General features: G+C 37.0%; 1 protein-coding gene across 1 annotated transcript in view; it reads right to left on the bottom strand.

Annotated features, from left to right (window-relative positions):
* The window catches only part of TTC3 (tetratricopeptide repeat domain 3), a 136018-nt gene extending 125646 nt beyond the window's left edge, over positions 1–10372 (bottom strand). Inside the window, 7 exon segments of the mRNA XM_006862609.1 lie at positions 2665–2750; positions 5996–6116; positions 7495–7548; positions 8788–8875; positions 9289–9439; positions 9736–9778; positions 10229–10372. Coding sequence (XP_006862671.1) covers positions 2665–2750; positions 5996–6116; positions 7495–7548; positions 8788–8875; positions 9289–9439; positions 9736–9778; positions 10229–10372 — 687 coding nt within the window.

Genomic DNA, 10372 nt, shown 5'->3' with positions numbered 1-10372 from the left:
CATGGATGAACCTTGAGGACATTATGCTGAGTGAAATTAGTCAATTACAAAAGGAGAAATACTGCATAGAACCGTTATTATAAAAGAGTAAGAAAAAGAACCCACACTAAAAGGGGAAAAAAATTACATACATATTTGCTGATTACCATGATGTATGGAATAAAGTGCGGGGAGGGAGCGAGGGGAAGATAGGAGCACAGGGTAGGAAATAGACACAGGATAGCTTGGAAGTGTGGGTCGGGAGGGAGGCGGGTAGCAATACACAAGAAGGGGGAGGGGAACGGAAGAACAAGGCCAATGGGAAAACAGGCAGGTTCACATAGGCTAAGTGGGACAGAGGTAAATGATGATGTAGGCACAACCTTGGAACAACAGGGCTCTGGGATACAGGGATTGAGACATGGTTTGAAGGGGTAAAAGAGGGGAATAATGTTAAGATGCTTGACTGTCTTTGAATGTTTGCTTCCTTGTCTACTATTGTCAAATAGACACTTGAGGGTGTAGAAAGGAATAGCCAGAATCATCGCTACAGAAAGCTTGTAAATCCGTCTTCAGCCTACAACTTATTGGAATACCTTAAAGGGGGCTAGAAGGTGCACAGTGAAAGAGGCTTCCTGTGGAGCCTTTACACTGCACAAGACCATAGGTGGAATCCAGAACCCCATCCAGAACCAACTGAGGTAGGAAATTTCCACTGGAAAAGAGGAGTAGACCAGCCTGGATCGGCTAGAAGAACAGAGGATATCCCCTGAAAGAAAGACCAGCAGGAAAAATCCTAAACAATTAACGGCAGTCGGATTGATTACTACAAGAACAAGTAAGCTGTTTGCCCAGTAACCATTAAGGCAAGTGGTCGGGACTCCTCAGAGAAAACCCCCTTCCAAGACTGAGACTCAAGGGGAGTACATGAACAGGCATGGGGTCTGGCTGGTGACCACGTTGGTCACTGATAAGGGGAAGAGGGGATAAAAAACAGCATTGAACTTATGAACTATGCCCTACCACATTCAATGGACCTCTGTGAACCTGGGTGGAGACCTGGATGGCCAGCAATATGGCAAGACCTGGGGACTTCTGGGCCCAGAGGCAGTGACACTGCCACAGAGGACTAGAGCTGAGAGTGAAGCATCCAGCTGATATGAAGTGAAGAGAGATGAGTGAGAACACCCATACTTGCAGATAGCACCCCCTTGACCTGGCTTCGATGGCTGGATGATCAGAACTTGACTAGAAAAAGAAATAAGTGGGTGGCGGGGAAAGAGTAACCTGCTACAATTTGATGAACTTCATGGAACAAATCTTTACAGCGAGGATCACTCCCACCCCCTCGGTATGCAGGGTTGACAGGAATGGGCACTTAAAGACATTGGCTACCTAAAATGAGGGTGCCTATAAAGGAAGTGACTGGCTTACAAGCTTTCAAGAGGGAACCTAGTTCCAGACCGGGTGGGCGAAGGTAGAATCACCACTGAATTAATTCCAACTGGTTGGGACCGGGCTGGCGAAAGGAAATGGGCATAAGACTCTTGTGGTACAATAGTGAATAACTGCCATCAGGACTGACTGTCAGGGTAGGAAATATAGAGGTAGATGCTTTTTTGACAAAAGGAGGAGGGAGAGTGATTGATTTTGCAGCCCAGAAGCGGAGGTCACTGGGACCATCAAGTGAGAAGAAGGAGAGGCAGTGACGCCAGGGATGGAGACAGAGACAATGATGTGAACAGATGAAGTGGCTGGGGACACTGGACTCAGGGAGGGAGAAGGGCTGTGTGCTGGCAGCCGGGGGTGGGGGTGGGGGGTTGGTGGGCCTGTTTGGTGTACCCTTTGGTTATTTGATGATGCATGGAGGGGATTGTAATTATTGCAACGAAACAAAATACAATAGGAAGAGTGTAAAGCTGATGTTCTCCTATGTAAACCTCACAATAAAAACTTAAAAACAAAACGAAAACAGGGGAGTGGTTAATCTTACAGTCCAGAAACAGAGGACCCTAAGACCATCAAGGGAGAAGAGCACAAGCAGAATGCAGGACCTTATCCAGAGAAGCAGCGTCAGACACAGATGGAGACATGGAGAGAGGAAACAGCTGAGGACTCTAGATTGATAAGAAGAGAGGGACTAAGAGCCAGTGGCCAGGAGAATGTGCCCTTTGGAGGTGTAAATTATTATATATGCCTGAGTGGGGTTTTTTTTTTGTCTGTTTTTTAAAAAAAGCTAAAGTGAATATGAGAAATACTGTTAACTAATGGTACATGGAGGGGATTATAATCATTGTAATGAAACAAGGTGTATGATTTGTTGAATATAAAATTGATGATCTGTCCTGTAAACTTTCACAATAAAAACTTTTAAAAAAAGGTGTTAAAAATATATTTCCCTCAATTATAAACCTTTTGACTTAAAAAAAAAAAAAATCAAACTTCAACTTTCAGTTCACTGTGTTAAAATCTCTAACAGTAGAAAATTCTAAAGATAGTTTTTCTTCTTCCAAAAATAAAAGTACAAATTCCAAATCATATTTTGTTAAAAAAATTTTCCTTAAAATTCAATTTTATGGTAGTTCTGTTATGTTGTCAATAGTTTTATTATTAATTTTCTATGACTATTAATAGTTCTAACAGGTAAATCTTAAAATATACATACAAGTAAATATTTATTCTTACCTCAGTACACCTTGTACAATCTGGGTTTTTTAATTCCTCAAGCAAACTGTAGTTTTCTGTTACAACCTTAGTTATGTGATACTTGTCTAAATTTTATTTTTAGGACAGAGAGAGAGAGAACATTAATTTAAAAACATAAAAAAACTCATATTGGTTACATTCTAATTCTTAGCATAGGTAAGTGACTCGAAGTATATAAAATGCATTATATTTTCTAAAGAATTTATAAAACCCTGGTAGTGCAGATGTTAAGTATTTGTCTGCAAACAAAAAGGCTGAGCAGTTTCAAAACACTAGTCACTTAGCACAAGGAGACCTGGTGGTGCTTTAGGATAAGCACTGGACTTCTAACCACAATTTTCAGCAGTGCAAACCCACCAGCCTCTACACAGACAAAAAATGAGGTCTTCTGCTCCCGTAAAGATTTACAGCCTAGAAAACCCTATTCTGCGTCACTGTGAGTTGCAATCTACTAGGTGACAGTGGGGTCACATTAGCACAAGAATACAACTGGAAATCTGCTCCCATAAAGATTATTATTGTTATTGCTGTTAAGGACTGTCGAGTCAGTTCCGACTCACAGCGACCCTGTATAGGGTTTCCAATGAATAACTGGTGAGCTTGAACAACCAACTTTGCAGTTCAAACCGGCCTTGCAGTCCAGTGCATTAACAATCAGCATCACACCAGGAAATCCTGAGGTAGTTCTAATCTGTCCTATATAGTTGCTTTGCAATTAACTCAACAGCACACAGCAACAAAAATTACATACTTTTTATAGTACTTTTTGATGCATCAAATAATATACTAATAAAATTTAAAAACTGGTAAAAATGTTTACAAAAACACTAATGTCATTGCTCACTGGGGTTTAGAGAGTTTTTACATGCAGAATTAAAGGAAAAAACCACACATTTGTTATTAGATTACGTGTTGTTTCAACAAACGCTGTTTTAACAGATTCCAAATACGGCTCATAACTTATCAAATAAATTCAATAAACATTATTAAGTATATACGGTATGCTGTTACTAAGTACCATTGAATTGTTTCAACTCATGTTGTTGTTGTTGTTAAGTGCCATCGAGTCGGTTCCGACCCATAGTGACCCTGAACAGGGTTTCCAAGGCTGTAAATCTTTACGGGAGCAGAAAGCCTCATCTTTCTTCCATGGAGCAGCTGGCAGTTTCAAACTGCTGACCTTGCGATTCACAGCCCGATTTGTAACCACTACACTACCAGAGCTCCTTGTCCCAACTCATAGTGACTCTGTATACTTTCCAAGGAGAAGCTGGTGGGTTTGAACTGCTGACATTGCATTAGCTGTCCAATGCCACATCAAGGCACAATGTTCAATGAAAATAAGAACTTGCAAAACTACTTTAGTCTAAAATGTACATAATACAACAAAATGAAGATGTTAAAATATCTCTATTCAAAAATAAACTTTTGACTCTAAGAAATGAAATGTTAAAATAAGATGTTATTTGAAACACTATTCTTATAAAATATTAATAAATTCATTAAAATGCAGTAGGTAATACACTTTATGTCTAAAATTTCTAGGCCTTATTATCTGTAATTTAAACTGTTCTATAAAAAAAAAGGAATTTGGTTTAATGGTTAAAAAAATTATTTCAACAAAAATACAGCTAAACCTTAGCCAAATACATTCATTTTCAGGCAAAAGGAGTGTCTAGAAGATAAGATTCATGGAAAAATCTGAGAAGATCACTCTGTCCCTAAGTTTTGACCATAAAGTAAAAACTTAGGGACAGAGTGGTTATAGGAAGAAAACCTAGACTTTGGAATCAGACCTGACTACCCAACAAGGCTGTTGTTGTGTTTAAGTGCCATCAAGTTGGTACTAATTCATAGTGACCCTATGCACAACAGAATGAAACACTGCCAGGTCCAGTACCAATCTCACAATTGTTGCTATGCCTGAGCCCATTTCATCATTTCTGCTGCCACTGTGCCAATCCATCTCATTGGAGGTCTTCCTCTTTTTCTCCTACCCTCTACTTTACCAAACATGACAGACATGCTTCTCCAGGGATGGTTCCTTTTGGTAGTATGTCCAATGTATGAGAAACGAAGTCTAGCCATCCTGGCTTCCAAGAAGCGTTCTGGCTGTACTTCCAACACAGATGTTTGTTTTTTTGGCAGTCCATGGTACTGTCAATATTATCCTCCAACACCATAACTCAAATGCATCAATACTTCTATGGTTTTCCATAGTCACTGTCCAACTTCTGCATGTGTATGAGGTTATTGAAAATACCATGGTTTGGGTCAGGCACATCTTAGTCATCCAACTGACATCTTTGCTCTTCAACACTTTAAAGAGGTCTTGACCAGCAGATTTGCCTACTACTCAACTAGACTGTATAAACAACACTTAACCTCTGAGCCTTAATTCACCCATTTCTAAAATAGGGACAATAACAGTTACACCTTGCAAAGTTATTGTAAAGGAGAGAGAAACCAACCCATAATCAGAAACAAACAAACCCACTGTTGGTGCCCAATGCATGAGGCTACGTCTCTTCACCACAAAACCTAGTACGTAATTAAAGCCCTCCAGAATAACAAAAAACAACCTCTATCAGTACAACACATCCCAGTGCTTAGTAAATCAGAAAAACTGTCTTCATATTTAAGCTTCATTACTCTTAGGTCATTAGTACAGATTTTGCTCTTTTCAGTATAGATTACATATCACTGATCATCATCTACTAAGGAACCAAACATTTCCTGTCTCAATTAGTATATTATTAAGACACTGCTAATATGGTAGTTTCAACAGACATAAAAATAACAGATTTGTCAGGAAAATACAAATTATATTATCATCTAAGCATCTATTAAGTTCTTTCAATTATGAATGAGGAGTCCTGGTGCGGCACTGTAGGATAAGCACTGGACTTCTAACCACAAAGTCGGCAGTTCAAACTCACCAGGCACTCCCTGGAATCCCTATACGGAGTCACTATGAGTTGGAATTGACTTGATAGCACTTATCAACAACAAAAATTATGAATGTAAATATACAATATAAACCCCAATCATGGTCTCTTCCTTTAGAATAGCATATGACATCAATATGATAGGAGTTTTTAAAGGCATAGTATCATAAAAAGCATTAGAACAGAAATATGGAATAAAAGTAACTACAAAATTAAAGTTCTCTTTTTCAGGCTTACATTACAAAAGAGTATCTTTTTTATTAATCCCAAAACAAATAAATCCATATTTAAACATTCCCTTTTCCCAAATAATTTTTAAACAAAAATTGAGTCAAGTAATAATTTAAGGCACTTATACTTACATTCAGTAAAGAAAATACTCAACATAGGCCAACAATTTTCAAGGGATCCTAGTTTATGCAGAAGTGTTATACCACCTACTATTTTTACCCAATTCACAGCCTCTTCAAATGCCAAGATTTTCTGTTTTAAAAATAGGGATAAAAAGTGGTATTTCAGCATTAGTTTACATTTGTCATGTGGCATAGGCATTTTATTTTACACAGTTCAGATCCATAATACAAAACTAGTATGAATACCACATTATCATTACTCCAGTATGCAACCAGTTAACATACAAAGTTAACAAATTATCATGGATTCAGGCCACCTTCAGAGTTTAAGATGCTTGTACACTGATTCCAGACATGGAAACTCAGGTCTCAGCCTAGCCAGATATCAGTGAGGAGGAAGGCATTCCAGGCTTCATCTGAACTAGGACCTCTACCTTTTATCCTTAGAACTAGCCCAAAGTTCAACTAGGACCTTCATGAAACATCAGGAGTTCAGAGAAATGCTAGTGTAATTTCAATGTGTAAAATAAATTAAGAAATTGAATATTTTGAGTTATTGATGTTGATGTCAGACTTAAGGGAAATATGTAGATGTTTATGTCACCAAGTACCATTATAAACTGGTTTATTACTCATTATATCTGGAGATTAACTACTAATTACAAATGTATAAAATATTCACATCAGGGACTTAATAATTTCAATTGGGGAAACCTATGCCAGGAATCTGCTGCACAAGACCTTTTTAAAGTGCTGAAGAGCAAAGATGTCAGCTTGAGGACTAAGGTGCACCTGGCCCAAGCCGTGGTATTTTCAATATCCTCATATGCATGTGAAGGCTGGACAAGGAATAAGGAAGACCATAGAAGAATTGCTTTTGAGTTCTGGCATTGGAGGAGAATACTGAAAGTGCCTTGGGCTGCCAAAAGAACAAACAGATCCGTTTTGGAAGAAGTGCAGCCAGAGTGCTCCTTGGAGGCCAAGATGGCCAAACTTTGTCTCTCATACTTCGCACATATTGTCAGGAGAGACCAGTCGCTAGAGAAGGGTATCATATTTGGTAAGGTGGATGGTCAGAGAAAAGAGGAAGACCCCCAACGAGATGGACTGGCCAAGTGGCAGCATCGATGGACTCAAGTATGGCAACAGTAGTGAGGTTGGCCCAGGATTGGGCATTGTTTCGTTCTGCTGTGCATAAAGTCGCTATGGGTCGGTACCAACTCGATGGCACCTAACAACAACAAGGCCAGGAAAGTAATCTAAAAGAGGAAAAAGAATCAATTTGTGCAAAGATGCTAAAAATTACCCTACATATGTGTATAGAAAATGAAAATGACTCAAAAGCCCCAGAAATTAGGAGACTGTTTAAGACTGCTTAAGACTTGCTTAAGCAAGATACAGAAAGTAACACTAATCAAATACTATATATAAAATGAATTCAATACATGGGGAAATGAGCAGTGAAATGAAAGACATCTATTCACAATGGTTCCCACTTTAACACTTACATTTTCTATTTTGTAACCAATTCTCAGTAAGTTTCCAATAAAGAATGAATTATTCTGCAAAATAAAAAAGAATATGTGTTTCCTTATTCAATTAACGATATGTGAATTTTCTAGTGGAAAAAACATCCTATATTTTAAGAAAGCTTATAAATAATAATCTTCTTCCCTCAAGTACTTTCATGCCCATTTCATCCCTAAACAAGAATTCAAAACTGGTCTTATATAGGGCTCTAATGATGAAATGATTCAGTTTAACTTTTAGAAGGATGAATTTTTAAACTTCATTATACCCAGACTTTTAACAAACGTACATTGGCTGATAAAAATTACCGCAAAGAATTATCAGCATTAAATAAACATCAAAAGGTCTTTTCTAAATTTAAGTCTGCAAGAAAAACACTTAGCTCCATAAACAAAACTAAATAATAAAATTATCAAATAGCTTTCAAGAAAAAAGAATCTCTCAATCAATACCGTCTTAAAACATATATGCTAAAAGTTTACCCTAAAGACAAAATACTTTTTGCAGTAACAAAGTTTGTAGTCTATATTTAGGTACTGGCTGTTGTTAGTAAATGCTGTGGAGTCAGTTCTGACTCATAAAGACTCTGTACGGGGCTTCCGAGGAGCGGTGTATGGATTTGAACCACTGACCTAGAGGTCAACATTCCAGTGCTTATCCTACAGCAACCAGGACTTCAATTTTTAGGTTACCAAATAAAACTCATCATTTTCAGAACCTGTCACATGGTTTCTATGAACTACAATCCCATTTTGAACATGTAACAAACTGACAAATTCCACATTTCATGCTCCTACAACAAGCAGTGGAGTCCTATGTGGCACTATAGGATAAACACTGGACAACAAAGTCAGTTTGAACCACAAGGTCGGCAGTTCAAACCCACCAGCCACTCTTTGGAAATCCTATACAGGGTCTCTATGAGTCAGAACCAATTTGATGACACTTAACAACAACAACAACATCATGACAAGCAGCAGTCGTGGTCCACATCATGTCATATCAGGACTATGTTAGCAGCTATCTACCTACCTGATCTCACTAATACTGAGCACAAACTCATGAACTGTTATATGCCATGTAACAAACTTAAACAGGGTTTCCGAGGCTATAATTCTTTGAGGGAGCAGAAAGTCCTATGGTGGAGTGACTGGTGGACTCTAACAGTTAACTGCTACAAATTACTAACTTTTAGCCTAACACCATATCATAAAAAATCTTAATGTTCTTTAAATAGGATTCTTTTTATATCCACATTCTATAAAACTTACCACAACTTTTTTAGCCAAATCCACAATATCTTCCATCAATTCAACATGTTGCAATTTCTCCAAACTTACTTCACAAGCACGAGAATTACTTAAAAACAAATTTGTTTTTTAAAAGATTAGGCTCTCATATATACAATTTTATTGAAATTTACACTTAAGACTTAGATATCCCTAACAATGTCACAATTCCATTTAAAATATTGGGGGGGCGGGAATTAAGTTCACAAAATACTATACACCTTTTATTCTACAACACTGATATTTATAAAAAGCATATTAATTTTTCTTGATTCAGCTTCACGTCTACCATATAATGCTATTCAGAATTTCATTCATTCTAATGTTATAATAACCATTCATTTACATCCAAATCCTAAGTGTTCACTTTTTCTACTTTAATTATTAAACAAGAGCCAATACAAACAGTATACCAGAATGAGACATAAGCCTTCCTTATGTAATTGTCACTGTTCATACAAAATAAGTAACACAGTAACTTACTTAGACTCCACACAGGGATGTAATCGTGTCAATATAGAACCATGCTGATGTTGAAACAGAAGTGGCCAGAAGATATATACTTTTATGGCATCACAGTACTCTTTCAGGACAGAAACTGGTTTACGACACCAGATACGGCAAATGTCAAATTCTTAAATAAAAAACAAAAATTTTTTTTCATCTTATTTTTAAATGAACCAAGACTGTTAAATAGGAGAAAGCAAAACAGATATGGAAGGACAAGATACCAAACTAGGATGAAAAATATCTTTGACTTGACCTGTTAAATATTAAGTACATTTAAAAGTTGACTAAAATTCTATTTTCACAATATGGCTTTGGTTTCTTAATGAAAAATAATAAAAATTTAAAAGATAAAATGTTATGTTGAGTTGGTAATCTCTATAGTCTATCAAACATTTAACATTATAATATCAATTTTCTTACCTAAGTTTTTCTCACTTTGGGTATGATCTTGGCTGTGCGCACCCTAAAAAGAAGAAAAATATATTTGTATCTGTTAACTTGCAAAAGTATAGTTCTTGGTATTTAAGAGAACATTGGTACCAAAATTTAAAACTTCAATAAATCTTTGTATACATACTTAGACCATATCTTTAAACAATGAGTGTTTAAAAGTCTTTTCCACAGAGCTTCTCCTGAGTTTGTTTCTCCCCTCAAAAGCTTTTCTCAAAGCTGATGTTCTCTCATGTAAACTATCATTCAATTCACAATAAACACTTTCAAAAAAGCTTTTCTAATCTCTAGTCAGAAAACTTTTTAGCATTACTTTCTCTGACATCCCTTCTGAAATGTACACAAAGTATGTACACTTCCCAATAAAACACTACATACCAAAAGACATCCTTACTTATATATACCTCACAACCAGAAAGTCTTTAAGAAGATACTACTAAAAATTAAAAAGTAACCTACTTACCACCCCATCATTGTACACTTGAGTCAAACGAACACAATTATGGGTTATAGATCCAGGACCAGATTCCCAATCTTCCATATAAGAGCAATCTTCTATCAGGGCATAATCTGCTATAGTGAGATCTTCCAGGGTAAAATCATCCAT

Source organism: Chrysochloris asiatica, unplaced genomic scaffold (assembly GCF_000296735.1).
Source record: "Chrysochloris asiatica unplaced genomic scaffold, ChrAsi1.0 scaffold00049, whole genome shotgun sequence".
NCBI lineage: Eukaryota > Metazoa > Chordata > Mammalia > Afrosoricida > Chrysochloridae > Chrysochloris > Chrysochloris asiatica.
This window is presented reverse-complemented; position numbering and strand designations above follow the sequence as displayed.